Source organism: Podarcis erhardii, assembly GCF_964252035.2.
Source record: "Podarcis erhardii genome assembly, chromosome: 7".
NCBI lineage: Eukaryota > Metazoa > Chordata > Lepidosauria > Squamata > Lacertidae > Podarcis > Podarcis erhardii.
Genome location: NC_138511.1, coordinates 85,281,174 through 85,299,536, shown reverse-complemented (window position 1 = coordinate 85,299,536; position 18,363 = coordinate 85,281,174). Strand labels below are relative to the sequence as shown.

Sequence of the window (18,363 nt, the reverse complement as noted above, 5' to 3'; positions counted from 1 at the left end):
ACGAAAAGAATCTGTTCCGCGAGTCTCTTCGTCTTGCGGTTTTTTCGTTTTGCGAAGCAAGCCCATTAGCGGCTTAGTGGATTAGCGCTATTAGCGGCTTAGCAGATCAGCTGATAAGCGGCTTAGCGGATCAGCTGATAAGCGGCTTAGCGGATCAGCTGATAAGCAGCTTAGCGGCTTAGAAAAAGGGGGGGGAGGGAAAAAACCCCGCAGGAACTCGCAAGACATTTTCGTCTTGCGAAGCAAGCCCATAGGAAATTCATTTTGCGAAGCACCTCCAAAACGGAAAACCCTTTCGTCTAGCAGGTTTTCCGTCTTGCGAGGCGTTCGTCTTGCGGGGCACCACTGTAATAAAAAATACAAGCAAAACCGAAACAGTAACTCCTCCCTCCCACCCACAGTTAAAAGGCAATAGAACTTTTTTTAAAACTTGAATTTGTTTACCGCCCTTCATCCATAAACCTCAAGGAGGTCCGCAACATAAAAATACAAAATAAACACGCCTGGATGAAGGGAACCTTTTTTGCCTGGCGCCTAAAGCTATGCCATGAAGGTGGCAGGCGAGGAACGGGAGATAATGACTGTTCCTCAAATTTTTTATCCTGCCCTTCACACCGTGAATTTTTCCCCAACACCAATTTGTCTTCTTTTTTTTATTATTATTAACGTTCTTATGTCACATATGTATACATTATCATATTACATTACAGGGCATATTATAATTTCCAACTCTTATGTACAGTGGTGCCCCACAAGACGAATGCCTCGCAAGACAAAAAACTCGCTAGACGAAAGAGTTTTCCGTCTTTTGAGTCATTCCGCAAGACAAATTTCCCTATGGGCTTGCTTCGCAAGACGAAACGTCTTGCGAGTTCTTGGGAGTTTTTTTTCTTTTTCTTAAAGCCGCTAATAGCCGCTAAGCCGTTAATAGCCGCTAAGCCACTAATAGCCGTGCTTCGCAAGACAAAAAAAACCGCTAGACGAAGAGACTCGCAGAACGGATTAATTTCGTCTTGTGAGGCACCACTGTACTCTATATACGTTCTTATGTAAAACGCTTATGTACTCTATATTTATCATAATTTAAGTACGCATGCCACCTGTATCGGATGTCATGCCCTTCTATATCTAGTACATCCGTATTGCTTAAAAGGAACCAGTCCCTCATCCATGAGAAGCAAGCAGCCTCATAGTATAATTTTAAGCTGGCAAGACCAAAGCCTCCCCTTTCCTTAGTATCTATTAAGACCTTATGTTTTATTCTTGGTCTTCTCCCTGACAAAATGATCAATTTTGTCTTTGTCAGTGTCTCCCCACTGCCAGATCAGCAGCAACGGAACGTTAACAAACACTGCAGGTCCTGTAAGGGGAGTGAAAGGTTGGATCTAGCCGTGAAGGGAAACCCCATACAGGACCTAAGGAAAGAAAACGAAGCTGTGGTTTCAGGGCCGGCCCTTCCTCACCCCCGGGACTTGCTGTCGTCAGAGTCCTCGCCCATCCTCATCTCGTTCTCTGAATGGGACCCAGGGATGATTCCAGAGTCGTCTGATTCATCCATGAGCGAGTTCTTGTCGGCCTCACTGAGGTCGCTGGCTTCTTCCATCTGCACATCTGGGAGGGTCATAGGAGAGGAATAAAATATATCCAAGACTTCTCCAATCGTTGGGGCAAGGCCATAGCTCAGCAGTAGAGCATCTGGCTTTGCGTGCAGAAGGTTCCGGGTTCAATTCCAGGTAGGGCTTAGGAGAGACTCCAGCCTGACACTCTAAAGAGCTGCTGCCAATCAGGGTAGACCAGGGGTGGGGAGCATCCAGCCATTGGGCAAATCTTGCCATGCCTGGGAGTTCAATTTGGCCCACAAGGCTATTCCCCCTCAAGGCACACCCACCTGTCAATCAGCTGGCATCACTGGTGATGTCAGCAGATGGGCGGGAAGAAACGGTGGTTGTTATAATAATTAATTAATTAATTGCAATCCTGTTTTCAGTGGGGAACAGGACTGTGCAACCAAGGCAAGATTTAATCCCCACTCATCAGCTGATGAGCATGGAGGTTAAAGCTCTTTGCAAAAGTGCTCTTTGAAGCAGCTCCACGCTTCTGCTTTAAGCAAGTAAGCAGCAGTGGCGCGGGGAGAAGAGGAGGAGAAAGAAACTTGTACAATTGTCTTCTCCTCTCTTTGCCTCCTTGGCGACAAAGAACTTCTTCAAAGAGTACTTTTGCAAAGAGCTTTGAGCCAACCCAACATTTCTGTTTCAGCTTCTGGAGGCTCAAACAGAAGCCTTAGCCAGATGATCGACACTCGTTGAACTGGTGGGTCCTAAGCTGAATAACACCCATCTCAAGAGTTAAAACCAGGTCCCTCCCCTCCAGCCACCTCCACGCAACGAGAACAGTGGCCGTCACTCACCTCCGCCGTTAAACAGTGTCTCCCCCAGGCAGTCATTGGGCACCCGAGTCGCGCAACGTTTGTGGCAGTTGAACTTGCAATCTGGAAGGAGTTGGGGAAGGAGGCAAGGCGGGGTGGAAGATCAGCAGCAGGTTAAAAAGTTTCAAGCAAAGGATTCTGGTCTAAATGGACCAATAGCCAGACTTCCAATAAAGGACCTGCAAATGTCCTGCCTTGGTGCTGCTGGACTACAACTCCCATCATCCCTGAACATGGGGCAAAGCTGGCTGGGGATGGTGGGAATTGTAGTCAAAGAATCATAAAAGGGACCAGAGGGTCATCTAGTCTGACCCCCTGCAATGCAGGAATATCAAGGCAGTCTCCCACCCAATTTGGAACTACACTGGACCCTGCTTAGCTTTGCAAACGTGCTGGAAGTTTTATTGCTGCAGTCCAACAAGTCCTGGAGAACCACAGCTGAAGATCCCCAACCCGAGGCAGATGGGAGGCCCAGATTCCTCCCTCGGGGTCCCGTCCCCCCCCCCTCACCTTTGCATTGGAGGCCCTGGCGGAAGAGGCCTTTGAGGAGCTTCTTGCAGTACTGGCAGACGGTGGGCCGGGTGTAGGAGTGAATGAGGAAGGTGTGGGGCACTTTGACCTTGGAGAGGAAGAGCTTGTCTAGCTCAATGGGGCGGCCGATGTAGGTGGAGGAAGTCAGCCGGCGGGGGAAGGTCTCTATCAGGCTCCGAGTCTGCGAGGAGGGAGGGGGAGAAAGGGGAGCCGGAGGGAGAAGGATCAGCTCTGAGCAAACCACCAGGGCATAGAAGAACACCATCTCTACCCTGAGGCGTTATGTTTGGGACCCACCCGATTCACTGAGTACCCTGTTCTCAGTGGGGAATAGGATTGTGCAGCCAAGGCAAGATTTAATCCCCACTCATCAGCTGATGAGTATGGAGGTTTAAGCCCTTCGCAAAATGGCTCTTTGAAGTAGCTCCATGCTTCTGTTTTAAGCAAGTAAGCAGCAGTGGCGCGGGGTGAAGGAGAGGAGAAAGAAGCATGTATAATTCAGGGAAGGCACCCTCCAAGAGTTATCTAGTCCAACCCCCTGCAATGCCATCCTTGTGTGGGCTCGAACCACCAACCTTCTGGTTAAATAACCACTCAGACTGATCCATCGCACCACAGCCATGACTGCGCTTTGCTTTACAATGTTTTTAATGTTGTTTCAAATCATCGTCGTAGTAGTACAGTGGTACCTTGGTTTAAGACAGCTTAGTTTCTGAACAACTTGGATAAAGAACGCTGCAAACCCGGAAGTAGGTGTTTTGGTTTGTGAACTTTGCCTTGGAAGCAGAACATGTTGAGTGTGTTGCATCTGTAAATTGAGTCCCCCACTGCTATGGAAAAGCATGCCTTGGTTTAAGAACACTTTGGTTTAAGAATGCTTTGGTTTAAGAACGGACTTCCGGAACGGATTAAGTTCGTAAACCAAGGTAAAGGTAAAGGGACCCCTGACCATTAGGTCCAGTCGTGACCGACTCTGGGCTTGCGGCACTAATTTCGTTTTATTGGCGGACAGAGCTGGCGTACAGCTTCTGGGTCATGTGGGCAGCATGACTAAGCCGCTTATAGCGAACCAGAGCAGCGCACGGAAACGCCGTTTACCTTCCTGCCGGAGTGGTACCTATTTATCTACTTGCACTTTGACGTGCTTTTGAACTGCTAGGTTGGCAGGAGCAGGGACCGAGCAACGGGAGCTCACCCCGTCACGGGGATTTCGAACCGCTGACCTTCTGATCAGCAAGTCCTAGGCTCTGTGGTTTAACCCACAGCGCCACCCGTGTCCCAAGGTACCACTGTAATAATATTTATTTGTTTGTTTATTTATTTTGCTGCCCCTCTGACGGGTTACCCTAGTCACTCTGGGCTGCTTCCAGCAAATTAAAACACAATACGACATAAAACAACAAAAACTTCCCTGTACAATTTAAAACGCACCGTCGAAAACAGTTTAAAGCAAATCATGTCTTCACCCTGGAGGCGTACTCCATTGTCTCTCGAGGCAGACATAGCTGTCAACTTACAGATTTGAAAATAAGAGACCAGCAGCCTCAGAAATAAGGGATCGGCAGCCAAAATAAAGGATTTTCAGAGCACAGGTATGTTTGACTTCTGAGCACCTCCGAGACAAAGGCAGAAAGCCCAGCCAGCAGCTAAATGAAGCCTCAAGCAGTGGTTCCCACAGCGCAGTAACCCAGCAAAGGGGATGCAGCAAGGAAAACCACCATCACCTCTCCGCTGGGAAGCGCTGAGCAAAGGCGAGTCCCCAGGCAACGCAGCCGATTTGATCGGCACAAGGCATGCAAGCTCCACCCCCCAGTCGTTCTTAGACTCCTTATTGGGTGAGCAAAGCAGCCAAGCAACCCAGTTGGAGCCTCCCTCCTCCCTGGCCGGCAGAGAGGGAGGGAGAGGAGCTGCTTCCTTTGAAACCCGGGAAATTTAAGGAACATCATCAATAAGGGACAGCAGCGGGACACGTTGCTGGGATAAGGGACTTTCCCGCCGAATAAGGGACAGTTGACAGCTATGGAGGCAGAGGGATGCCAAGGCAAGTTCGCCCCAGAACCAGGTGGGGAGGCGGGCAGGGCAGACCCACTCCCAGCCACATAGCTGTCAACTTACAGATTTGAAAATAAGGGACCAGCAGCCAAAATAAGGGACCTGCAGCCTCACCTGTTCCAGGCACTCCAGTCTTCCTGCAGTCTGGTCAAACTCATGCTGGTAGCTTGGAGAACACTGTCCAACCAACTTTGTAACCAGAGGTTCAACTGAATAGAATCTGAATCACATGCACCACAAGGCCTATGCAGCCTCAACTTAAGATGGCTCCCCGGCCTGGCTTTGCACTGCAAAGTTTCCAGCAGCACGTGCAGCAAAATGGCGTCCAGCATTCAAAAACCCCCTCAGCTTGCATTAACTAGCCACACACAAGGCATGCAAGCTCCACCCCCCAGTTGTTCTTAGACTTCTTATTGGGTGAGCAACACAGCCAAGCAACACAGTTGGAGCCTCCCTCCTCCCTGGCCGGCAGGGAGGGAAGGAGGGAGAGGAGCTGCTTCCATTGAAATATAAGGGACATCATTTAAGGGACATCCATCAGTAAGGGACAGCAGCGGGACATGGCGCTGGAATAAGGGACTGTCCCTTCAAATAAGGGACGCTTGACAGCTATGCAGCCAGAAGCGGGCGCATGTCCACTCACCAGATCTTCGGAGCTGGAGGGCAAGGAGTCCGTGATGGAGAGGCGCAGGGACTGAGAGTTGGCCAAGGAGGTGGAAGAGAGACGGCGCTTCCGGGCTCCGCTGCAGTTGTTGGGGATGCTGAAAGCGCAGCGCTTGTGGTAGTTCAGCCCACAGCCTGGGAGGAAGATTAGGAGCGTCAAAAATGGCAGGGTCACGAGGTTGGCAGCAGAAAAAGCACAGGGAAGCAGGAGAGAGGAAGCCGCCTTAAGCCCGTTATCATCAATTATTCTTTTTATTAGGTATTTGTTTACACCCTGCCTTTTTCCCTGACGAGGGACTCAAGGTGGCTTACAGATAAAAAATATAAGAACAGCTAGAAACATGGGACGCAGCGACAATCATGAAAGAAGAATTAAATGCTGATATAATTGAAATTTTATGTACAGTGGTACCTCGGGTTACATACGCTTCAGGTTACATACGCTTCAGGTTACAGACTCCGCTAACCCAGAAATAGTACCTCCAGTTAAGAACTTTGCTTCAGGATGAGAACAGAAATTGTGCTCCGGCAGTGCAGCAGCAGCAGGAGGCCCCATTAGCTAAAGTGGTGCTTCAGGTTAAGAACAGTTTCAGGTTAAGACTGGACCTCCGGAATGAATTAAGTACTTAACCCGAGTATAGTTTTATACTCCTCCTTGGACTACTGCCATGCGCTCTACATGGGGTCACCTTTGAAGGTGACTCGGAGACTACAACTAATCCAGAGTGCGGCAGCTAGACTGGTGACTGGGAGCGGCCGCCGAGACCACATAACACCAGTCCTGAAAGACCTACATTGGCTCCCAGTATGTTTCTGAGCACAATTCAAAGTGTTGGTGCTGACCTTTCAAGCCCTAAACGGCCTCGGCCCAGTATACCTGAAGGAGCGTCTCCACCCCCATCGTTCTGCCCGGACACTGAGGTCTAGCACCGAGGGCCTTCTGGCAGTTCCCTCCCTGCGAGAAGTGAGGTTACAGGGAAGCAGGCAGAGGGCTTTCTCGGTGGCGGCGCCCACCCTGTGGAACGCCTTCCCGCCAGATGTTAAAGGGATAAATAACTATAGAAATTTTAGAAGGTCACCCTGTGTAGGGAGGTTTTTAATGTTTGAAGTTTTTTTTTAAATATATATTTATTAATTTTTACATGAAATTTTTAAAAAAACATTTCACTATTACTTTTAATAGTCCTTCACTAATACAGTCATACCTCGGGATGAATACGCTTCGGGTTAGGCAAATTCGGGTTGCGCTCCGTGGTGACCCGGAAGTAACAGAGTTATTTCCGGGCTTCGACGCGCGCGCATGCGCAGACTGTCAAAATGATGTCACGCACATGTGCAGAGGCACTGAAACGCAACCCGTCTTGCGTTCCATTCAGGATGAGAACAGGGCTCCGGAACAGATCCTGTTCGCATCCTGAGGTACCACTGTAGTTCTCTTCATACTCTTCATACTTCATACTCTTAATACTTTTCATAATATTTCATAATATTTCACATAGTCCTCCTTACAAAACCTCTTGCAATCCTACTAGCGTAATCTGTTGTTACTGTCTGAAGTCTTGTTGTGTTTTTATATTATGTTGGAAGCTGCCCAGAGTGGCTGGAGAGACCCCAGTCAGATGCGTGGGGTACAAACACCAACTATTTAGTTATTCTGATAACTGAGAGGAGAGGAATTGGGGACTATCTAGTTCACTATTCCCTACACTGACTGGCAGCGGCCCTTGGTTCCAACCCTGGCACCTCCAGGGCTGGGGCAGGCTCCTGAAAATCCCAGAGAGTTGCTGCCAGTCAGTGTAGGGAATACTGAACCAGATACTGTTCGGATGTGGGGAAAGGCTCGGGGCACGAGCATCTGCTTGTTTTCCAAAAAAAACATTAAAATACTGTAATACATCAAACATTAAAAGCTTCCCTAACGGGGCTGCCTTCAGATGTCTTCTAAATGTCTGGTAGTTGTTCTTCTCTTTGACATCTGTCTGCTTCCCTGTAACCTCACTTCTTGCAATGAGGGAACCGCCAGAAGGCCCTCGGCGCTGGACCTCAGTGTCCAGGTAGAACGATGGGGGTGGAGATGCTCCTTCAGGTATACTGGACCAAGGCTGTTTAGGGCTTTAAAGGTCAGTACCAACATTTTGAATTGGGCTCGGAAACGTACTGGGAGCCAATGTATATCTTTCAAGACTGGTGTTCTATGGTCTCGGCGGCCACTCCCAGTCGCCATTCTAGCTGCCGCATTCTGGATTAGTTGAAGTTTCCGGTTCACCTTCAAAGGTAGCCCCACGCAGAGTGCAATGCAGTAGTCCAAGTGGGAGATAACCAGAGCATGCACCACTCTGGCAAGACAGTCTGGGGCAGGTAGGGTCCCAGCCTGCAGACCAGATGGAGCTGGGAGACAGCTGCCCTGGACACAGATTTGACCTGCGCCTCCATGGACAGCTGTGAGTCCAAAATGACTCCCAGGCTGCGCACCTGGTCCTTTGCAAATAGGACGTTGCAGGTTTGATCCCCGGAGAGGTAGGCCTGGAAGAGAAACCCCCCCCCCCCGCGTGAAATCCCTGGGGAGCTGCTGCCAGCCAGCGTAGGAAATACTGAAGTAGGTGACTCAGTATAAATGCAGTTCCCTGCCTTCCCAAATGCTTTGCAAGCCGCGTGGGAACCGAGCAGTGGAAGGGGCTGGTGGTAGGGCGAGGTTTTCCGCCTTCGATTAAGCATTAAGCACCGTAATGGCCTAAAAGCCTGATGCGTCGTGTCCTGCCAGGGCCCCAGGGCAGGTGCAGAGCGAGAACATGTGGCTCAAAGGCTCACGTGGCTTTGGAGGTCAAAACCAAAAGCCCAAGGGCAGCGGCCCCTGCGTGGGAGACTGGAACGCTCCGGGCCGCTGCTCCCAAACAGCAGGCGAAGGGGCCAAGCTGCGTCCGGACTGTGCCACTTGGGATGGCAGGAGGGGGTAAACTTAACAGGGGGCAAAACAAACCTAATGTTTCAAGGAGAGGGTTCCCCCATCCTCTTCTCCCTGATATGTCATTTTTCTACAGGTACCAAATATTTTATTTCCTTTTCTTTGGGCAGTAGAGATTCTCTTTTTTTATATATAAATGATTTTTATTATTTTTCATCATAGAAAATTCATATCACATCACATTACAACTTTAACAAATTTTCCACTTTTGGACTTCCTTCAGCCTCTCTGATAATCATCCAAATTAGATTTTTTAATTACACATTTCTTAAATTACTATTGCCTTTTAATATACCCTTTGATACCTGTTTTCCTTTTTTGCAATATTTCTTAGACTTTTACAGAGCTTCTTTAAATGCCACCAACGTTATTTCATTATCACTTATACCTTCCCAATACTCCACCAACTTTCCCCAGTCCTCGAAAAACTTTTGATCTCGTAGATATCTGATCTTCCCTGTCAATTTAGCAAGTTCTGCATAGTCCATCAAAGTAGTGGACTGGGCAGTAGAGATTCTCAGCTGTCCTTTCTTTTTTTCTTTTTAAAGGGATGTTTCTAGACCTCATGATACCCTTGGAAATGTGCCGGTAAGAAAATCGCTGGGCGTCTGACAGGGCACCCAAATAAGAGAAGGCTCCCGGCCATTGGGGAAAAATTCTTGCCTCACCTTCCTCTCTAACAGCTAGCAAAAGCAGAGTAGAATATGTGAGGTAAGAAAGCAGATATTTTGTGAGGTAAGAAAGCAAATTGTGGCTCAGTTTCCACAATTTAATGCAGAGTTTTCTTGCAGTGAAATAATAAAAATAAAAAATAAAAAACAGCACGTGTATTACTCTTGAGGGAGCCCAGGACTCCAAATCCCATCAGCCAAGGATATAGCCAGGATTTTTGTTGGAGGGGGGGGACCGACATGATTGGTCCATTAGTTACCGTATTTTTCGCTCCATAAGACGCACCTGACCATAAGACGCACCTGACCATAAGACGCACCTAGTTTTTATTTTATTTTTTTAATAATATTTTATTAAGTTTTAACAATAAAGAAGTTATAAAACAACAAATAGAAAAAACACAAGAAAAATACAAAAACACAAAAATACATAAATACAAAAGTACAAAAATACAAACATTTAACATAGAAAAAAAGAAAAAACAAAAATCCCTCTTTTTAAATTTCTCATCTTTAGTTAACTTATTTTCCTGACTTCCTCACACCTCCCTTTTTTGTATTCCATTTAAAAATTGGTTCAGCAAATTCATATCCTGTTAGTTTATCCTTAATTATTTTTCCTCACATATTATAGCTTCAAGTTTTCATCTAATATCAATCCAATCTTACATTTTACCTTATTACTAGAACCCCTTCATTTCATTTCAATGTCATCAACATTCAAAAATTTAGACGCACCTAGTTTTTAGAGGGGGAAATGCGAGGGAAAAAATATTCTTTAAAGGGAGCACTGAGCAGAGACTGTATGCATCCCAAGCTCTGCTCAGCGCTCCCTTTCAGGAGCCGTGCGGAGCGTGTGTGCGGCGCTTGCGGGCTTGCGGGCAGCCCTTCTCCCTCCTCGGGGAAAAGCCCCCAAGTGCCGCACACACGCTCCGTGTGGCTCTTTGAAGGGAGCGCGGCTCTTGGGGGCTCTTGCGGGAGGTGGGGGGGACAAAGCCACGTGCTCTGTCCCTTCCCCCACCTCCCACAAGAGCCGCGCACTAAGCCGATCCCTCTTGCTGTCCTGGCTTCTGGGATAGCCGTGCACAGCCTCTCCCGGGCAGCGGAATGAAGGCTCCCCCAAGAGCTGCGCTCCCTTTAAAGAGTGCGCGGAGCGTGTGTGAGGCTCTTGGGGGCTTTTCCCCGAGGAGGGAGAAGGGACTGCGCTCCACACGGCTTTTTAAAGGGAGCTCTGAGCAGGGCCTCCCGCCTGCATTTGCTCCATAAGACGAACACATTTCCCCTTACTCTTCAGGAGGAGAAATGTGCGTCTTATAGAGCGAAAAATACGGTACGTATTTCTATTGTTTTGCTTGATCTAAGGGGGGCAGCAGTCCCCCCTGCCCCTCCCTTGGCAGCACCCATGACATCACCCCTGGGTAACAGCCAAACTGGCTGGGCCTGATGGGAACTGGAGTCCAGCAACATCTAGGGAGGGCACAGATGTTCCTCACCCCCAGGGGAAAGGTCTTCAGGGACAAAATGGGCAAATGATCCAAATAAGTCTTTATGCCTTGGGAGGAAATGCCAAGCCAGGTCTTGGCAGACAAAAAACCCTCCGCCTTCCCGCAAAAAAATCAAATCAAAGAGGAAGACATACCATCACACTTGAGCCCTTGGCGTACCAATCCGAAGAGCATCTCACCGCAGTGGTCGCAGAAAGCTGGCGCACGATAGGAGTGCACGTTGAGGGCGTGCGGTCGGATCCGGAAGTCCTCAAAAGTGGCGGAAGCTAGGAGAGGAGGAGAAGGAAGGCGCTTAGAATAACATTGGAAGAGGCTTGCAGGATCAGGCCCCTGGCCCATCCAGTCCGGTATCCTGGCATACGCAGAGCAGGATCAGAGTACAGTGGTACCTCAGGTTAAGTACTTAATTCATTCTGCAGGTCCGTTCTTAACCTGAAACTGTTCTTAACCTGAAGCTCCACTTTAGCTAATGGGGCCTCCCGCTGCCGCCGCACCGCCGGAGCACGATTTCTGTTCTCATCCGGAAGCAAAGTTATTCACCTGAAGCACTGTTTCTAGGTTGGTGGAGTCTGTAACCTGAAACATATGTAACCTGAGGTACCACTGTACTAGAGTACTGCATTTAATATTATTCTTCCGCATAGATTGGTGCCCAAATTATTAGACCTGGGACTTCCACTGTGTTTGTGCAGGTGGATATTAGATTTTCTATCAAGCCATCCCCAAAGGGTCAGGTTGGGTTCCCACGTCTCTGCGGATCTCATCATGACTACGGGGACACCGCAGGGGTGCGTGTTGAGCCCGCTTTTATATATATGCTCTATACAGCTGACTGTGCCCCCAAATACCCCAGTAATAAGACCATTAAATTTGCGGATTATACAACGGTGGTTGGTTTAATCACGGCTGGAGAGGGGGAGGCGGCCTAGAGGAAGGAAGTTGAGCAGTTGGGGGAGTGGTGCAGGAAAAACAAATTACTCCTTCACTTAAAGAAAACAAAAGAGATTATTGTGGACTTTAGGAAATGTAAATTGAATAATTCAGCCACTTATTATTGAGAGGAAGTGTGTGGAGCAGGTCTCAGTGTTACGATTTCTGGGAATGGAGTTGAGAGATGACCTAACCTGGGGAGAAAACAGCAAAGACCTGGTGAAGAGAGCACAGCAGAGGTTATATTTTCTGAGAATCGTCCGGAAAAACAATCTCTCAAAGGACCTGTTGATGACATTTTACCATTGTACTGTGGAAAGTGTATTAACTTATGGTCTGTGTGTGTGTGTGGTTTGGGAGCTGCACGGCCAGGGGGGAAATAATGCTGTCCAGGGTTGTAAAGACTGTGGAGAGAATAACTGGGTGCACTCTTCCCACCTTGGATCAAATCTATGCTGCCAGGTGCCATAAGAAAGCAGCAGAGATAGTGCAGGATAGTGCGCACCCCGGAAATGATCTCTTTCAGCTTCTGCCTTCTAGAAGAAGGTACAGGGTTATAAAGACTAGCTGCCTGAGAAACAGTTTCTATCCAAATGCGATTCTGGTTTTAAACGCAGTATAGGTAAAGGTAAAGGGACCCCTGACCATTAGGTCCAGTCGTGGCCGACTCTGGGGTTGCGGCGCTCATCTCGCTTTACTGGCTGAGGGAGCCATCATACAGCTTCCGGGTCATATGGCCAGCATGACTAAGCCGCGTCTGGCGAACCAGAGCAGCGCACGGAAACGCCGTTGACCTTCCCGCCAGAGTGGTACCTATTTATCTACTTGCACTTTGATGTGCTTTCGAACTGCTAGGTTGGCAGGAGCAGGGACAGAGCAATGGGAGCTCACCCCGTCACAGGGATTCGAACCGCCGACCTTCTGATCGGCAAGTCCTAGGCTCTGTGGTTTAACCCACATCGCTACCCGCGTCCCTAAACACAGTATAGGGAGTCTCTATGGGGGTATATTGTATTTTAAAATGGGGTTTCAGAGTTTTTAGGGGGTTTTGAATGTCTTATGTAGATTTTTCAATTTCATTGTTCTGTATGGGTCAATGACAATAAAGATATCGTATCGTAGAGCAACTGTGCCCTCCCGTACCTTCCAGAAACTGCTATTCAGAAGCATTCGCTGCCTCTGACCGTGGGGGCAGTCAAGCCGGATGAGGAACGGTTGAAGGAGCTTGGGATGTTTAGCCAGGAAAAGAGGAGACTGAGAGGAGGGCTGGCACTTTAAAATGACATTTGTGTAAAAAAAAAAAAAAAAAAAACCAGAAGCATTTTTGTTAGGGATTGTAGGACAAGACCTGCCAAGAAAATACAAGGAATCTATTTATGTATGCTACAACAGCGGCAAGAGTCTTGATAGCACAAGGATGGAAGAATGAGGAAATCCTAACGAAAGAACAGCGGCAAGAAAAATTGATGAGCTACGCAGAGCTGGCTAGATTGACATACAAATTGCGGGACAAGGACAACTGCGACTTTAAGGAAGAGCTATTAACAAATTATCTAAAAAGACAACAAAAGGAACTGGACTCCTTGGCAGGTTTTGAATAAACATACACACAATTTATTGGTTGATAACACGATAGATAGATAACCTAAGGCTATGTATAATTTTATAACATGCAGAGAATAATATGTGCTGAGAAATCAGAGGGAGGAGCTGAGGGAGGTCTTTGGGGGGGGGGAGAGGGATGGAAGGGGGGAATAATGTATGTGATTATATGCTTTGATAATTAGTTATGTTGAAATTGATAATAATTTTTTTTTTGAAAAAAAAGAGAGAGGAGGGCTGGCACATGGATGAGGGAACAAGCTTATCTCTTGCTCTGAAGGGTAGGACTCGAACCCATGGCTTCAAGTTACAAGAAAAGAGATTCCGACAAAACATCAGGAAGAACTTTCTGACAGTAGGAGCTTTTTGAAAGTGGAACGGATGGCCATCTGTCAGGGATGCTTTAGTTGAGATTCCTGCATTGCAGGGGGTTGGACTAGATGACCACAAGGGCCCCTTTCAACTCTAGAATTCTATGATTCATGATCCATGGTAAGTAAAGGGACCCCTGACCATTAGGTCCAGTCGTGGCCGACTCTGGGGTTGCGGCGCTCATCTCGCTTTACTGGCCGGGGGAGCCGGCGTACAGCTTCCGGGTCACGTGGCCAGCATGACTAAGCCGCTTCTGGCGAACCAGAGCAGCGCACGGAAACGCCGTTTACCTTCCCGACGGAGCGGTACCTATTTATCTACTTGCGCTTTGATGTCCTTTTGAACTGCTAGGTTGGCAGGAGCAGGGACCGAGCAACGGGAGCTCACCACGTCCCGGGGATTCGAACCGCCGAACTTCTGCTTGGCAAGTCCTAGGCTCTGTGGTTTAACCCACAGCGCCACCCGCGTCCCATGATCCATGGTAGTCACAAATTATTCTCCATTAATTTATCCATAGCTGTCAACCTTCCCTTTTTTTGCGGGAAATTCCCTTATTCCAGCGCCGTTTCCCACTGCTTCCTGCTGCTATCCCGGATTGTTAGATATCCCATAGACTGTCCCCGGGACAGGTGAAGCTGCTGATCCCTTATTTTCAAATCTGAAAGTTGACAGCTATGAATTTATCTTCTAAAGCTTTCTTAGCTGGTGTCCATCAGAGCCTCCTGCAGGAAGGAGTTCCGTAGTTCATATGTGAATAAGCCCCTTCTTTTATCTCCCTTGATAAGGGAGCTGGGCATGTTTAGCCTGGAGAAGAAGAGGTTAAGGGGTGATATGATAGCCATGTTCAAATATATAAAAGGATGTCACATAGAGGAGGGAGAAAGGTTGTTTTCTGCTGCTCCAGAGAAGCGGACACGGAGCAATGGATCCAAACTACAAGAAAGAAGATTCCACCTAAACAGTAGGAAGAACTTCCTGACAGTAAGAGCTGTTTGACAGTGGAATTTGCTGCCAAGGAGTGTGGTGGAGTCTCCTTCTTTGGAGGTCTTTAAGCAGAGGCTTGACAACCATATGTCAGGAGTGCTCTGATGGTGTTTTCTGCTTGGCAGGGGGTTGGACTCGATGGCCCTTGTGGTCTCTTCCAACTCTATGATTCTATGATTCTTGCCATGTTCAGAAAGTGAGAGGGGTTTTTTAAAAAAAAGGGAAACAGCAATTCAATTTCAAGGATTAACGGAGCACAGTGGAGCTAGGGGATTTCAAAGCAGGGAGGGGAGAAATAAAGCCCTCCCATGATCACTGCCTGGCCCCCAGAACATTCTCCAGACCACCCCTCCCTGGCCCTTTGCAAGGGCTTTGGAATGAGGCAAAGGGAGGAGTCACATCAATTGCTACGCCCACTTTTGTCCCAGGCCCCGCCCACTTGACATATGGCCCCTGGGAGCTACCCCAGGAGGGGATCTGGCCATCGGGGTAGAAAAAGCTTTTGCACGCAAGGCAGATGCTGTAACGCTGAGCTATGACTCTTCCCCTCAGAGTTATCAGTCTTCTGATAATCTGCCACATAACAAGAAGATAAAAGTCTACAAAAGTGCCAAGGTTTTGTTCTCAGCTGAATGTGGTTTGTTTAGGTCAGCAGACTGGTGCCCTCCAGATTTTTTGGACTACAACTCCCATCATCCCTGACCATCGGTTGCACCGGCTAAGGCTGATGGGAATTGTAGTCCAACACATCCGGCGAAGGCTTCTTTAGGAACTTACCACTGCATGAAAACAGGCACAGGGGGTGATTTAAGCACCCATGAGGAAGGGGAGATTCTAGATTTAGAGGCTGAAATAGTGCAGGTTATCTGACGGCATTGCATTAAATCATCCGTCGTGGGAGACCCGGATTCAAATCCTGCCTCCAGGCACAATGCCAGCTGGGTGCCACTGACTGAACTCCACTCCCAGTCTAACCTGGTATCTCACGTGGCTGTTCTAAATCATTTTACCAAGGGCTGCCAGGCCGGACATTTAAAAGTGGACAGGGAAACAAGGCACTCTGTACTCTCTCAGAGACACTCTTGCCTGTCCCTGTTTAGGAGCCCATCCACATGCCCCAGCTGAAATAGTTTAGAAATGAGTGGCCTCTGGGAGACCTTGTCCTAGTCGCCATGTTTCAAGCCTGGCTTGCCTCGCAGGGTTGTTGTGAAGTGGAAATGAGGGAGCAGCTGGAGGCTAACCCACCCTAGGCATAGCTGTCAAGCGTCCCTTATTTGGAGGGACAGTCCCTTATCCCAGCGCCATGTCCTGCTGCTGTCCCTTATTGATGATGCCCCTTAAATTTCCCGGGTTTCAAAGGAAGCAGCTCCTCTCCCTCCCTCTCTGCCGGCCAGGGAGGCTCCAACTGTGTTGCTTGGCTGCCTGGCCCGCCCCCCCCGCCTCCTCTCACCAGCCTCGGCCCCCGGGAACCCCTCCCCGCCGGGACTGGCGGGAGCCTCGGGCCCTTCTGCCACCATCCTCTTCGCGGCCGCCGAACTGAGTGTCTCTTCCTGGGGCCTCCCCTCTGCCTGTCACCGCCGTGCCCGCTCCTGCTAGGCCGTACTGCGGCTGTGCCGCCGAAGGAACCAAATGAGATGGGCAGCCTGGCATGGTCTATGAATTGATGAGGAGCCTTGAGAGGAGAGCGAGGGGAACCATGGAGAAAGCAGTTCAGAGGGAGGAGGGAGAGGAGGAGGCGGAGGCGCAGACAGGTGTTCCAAGGGCTGCAAGGGAAGGACCGCAAGCGCTTCTCCCATAGATTTGTAGTGGTAGACTAGCATAGATGGTCTGATCTGCGGGTTTACTTTGGGCGCTATTTCCCCACCCCCCTTCCTCCCGCCCCGCCTGATGGAACTGAGAGCTGCAGATGGAGCACGAGAGAAAAGATACAGAACTGCAGCAGCATCTTCGTAGCTTGGACTTCGTTTTGCGCAAAAAGTGGTTGCTGCTTGTAGTTATTTAATTGCAGTGTTTCATCGGCTGGTGTCTTGAGCAGCAACCTCTGGAAACGAAGGGCTAAAAACCGGCACTGCTCTCCAAAATTATCTGGTCCCTTTTAGCTGGTTGACTAAAATCCCTTATTTTGGCTGCTGGTCCCTTATTTTCAAATCTGTAAGTTGACAGCTATAACCCTGGGCTCCTCTGATTTTGACCCTTGTGGCCACCCTTTTCGCCCCAGGAAGAAGCAGCTGTTTCTAGGGGGCTTCCCTAGCCCCACCCAGGTAGGCAGGAAGTGCCCCGGGTCCCTCGGGTGCAAGAGGAGATCCGCCAGGAAGCACCTTCTACCGCCCTTCCCCCAAGCGGAGGAAAGGGGTTGTCTGTACCCAAAACCCACATCCTGCTCCGTTGCCTGGGCATCGGATTCAAAAAACATCACCTGCCACCTGCAGCAAGTGAGAGATCAAGGCCAGGAGAGAGAAAAATACAGAGAAACAGAGAGGACTGTGCCAGCCTTTGCTAAGGAACCAGGGTGGTGAAACGGTTGGAGCACTGGACCAGGACTTGGCAGAGACCAGGGTTCAAATCCCGCCATGAAGCTAACTAATTAGAGTTTGGATGTAATCCTTGACGCCTCCCTTTCCATGGAGGCGCAGGTTACAACAACAGCCAAGGCGGCATTTTCCCACCTTCGCCGCATCAAGCAGTTGGTCCCTTACCTTTCCCGCCCCAACTTGGCCACAGTGATCCATGCGACGGTCACCTCCAGGCTTGACTACTGTAATTCGCTCTACGTGGGGCTGCCCTTGAAACTGTCCCAGAAACTCCAGCGGGTGCAGAATGCTGCAGCGAGGCTCCTCACGGGGTCTCTGCCATGGGAGCATATTCACCCAGTGCTTTTCCAGCTGCACTGGCTCCCGGTGGAGTACAGGGTCAGATTTAAGGTGCTGGTTTTGACTTTTAAAGCCCTTCACGGCCTAGGACCCTCGTACCTACGGGATCGCCTCTCCTGGTATGCCCCACAGAGGACCTTAAGGTCCATATATAGCAACACCCTAGAGCTCCCGGGCCCTAAAGAAGTTAGATTAGCCTCAACCAGAGCCAGGGCCTTCTCAACACTGGCTCCCGCCTGGTGGAACGCTCTGTCTCTTCAGACCAGGTTCCTGCGGAATCTGATCCCTTTCCACAGGGCCTGTAAGACAGAGTTGTTCCATCTGGCCTTTGGCTCAGAATCAGCTTGATTCCCTCCCCCTTTTTCTTTTTCCTTTCTCCTCCTATGATGAGATTGCTCCCTAATTGTTTTAATATTGTATCTTAATCTTTTAAATTGTATTTTAATCAACTTGTTTTTATTATTGGTTGTTAGCCGCCCAGAGCCTGGTCTTGGCTGGGGAGGGCGGGGTATAAATAAAAATTTATTTCTTTATTATTATTATTATTATTATTATTTATACCTCGCCTTCCCCAGCCAAGAAGGGCTCAAGGTGGCGAACACCAGGTATAAAAACAATTAATTCAAATACAACTTAAAACCAAGATTAAAATACAACATGCAGCCTCATTTCTGTAGAAACCCAAATCAAAAACTTTTGGGGGATGAAAACTGGGCGGCCTTGGGGGGCCGGCCGCTGCCTCTCAGCCTAGCCTACCTCCCAAGGTTGTTGTGGGGAGTAAATGAGGAGTAAATGC

General features: G+C 48.9%; 2 protein-coding genes across 2 annotated transcripts in view; both read right to left on the bottom strand.

Moving 5' to 3' along the window:
* STRN4 (striatin 4) overlaps nt 1-18,363 on the bottom strand; it is a gene marked incomplete at its 5' end in the record, with an annotated part of 127,693 nt that overhangs the window by 32,160 nt on the left and 77,170 nt on the right. The window lies entirely within an intron of this gene.
* Nucleotides 1-18,363, bottom strand: part of PRKD2 (protein kinase D2) — a 57,193-nt gene that overhangs the window by 19,113 nt on the left and 19,717 nt on the right. Inside the window, exons 3-7 of the mRNA XM_081868817.1 lie at nt 10,944-11,075; nt 5,652-5,806; nt 2,936-3,137; nt 2,408-2,488; nt 1,464-1,611 (exon numbers count right to left, since the gene is read on the bottom strand). Of these exons, the coding sequence (XP_081724943.1) occupies nt 1,464-1,611; nt 2,408-2,488; nt 2,936-3,137; nt 5,652-5,806; nt 10,944-11,075 (718 nt within the window). The remainder of the gene's footprint in view (nt 1-1,463; nt 1,612-2,407; nt 2,489-2,935; nt 3,138-5,651; nt 5,807-10,943; nt 11,076-18,363) is intronic.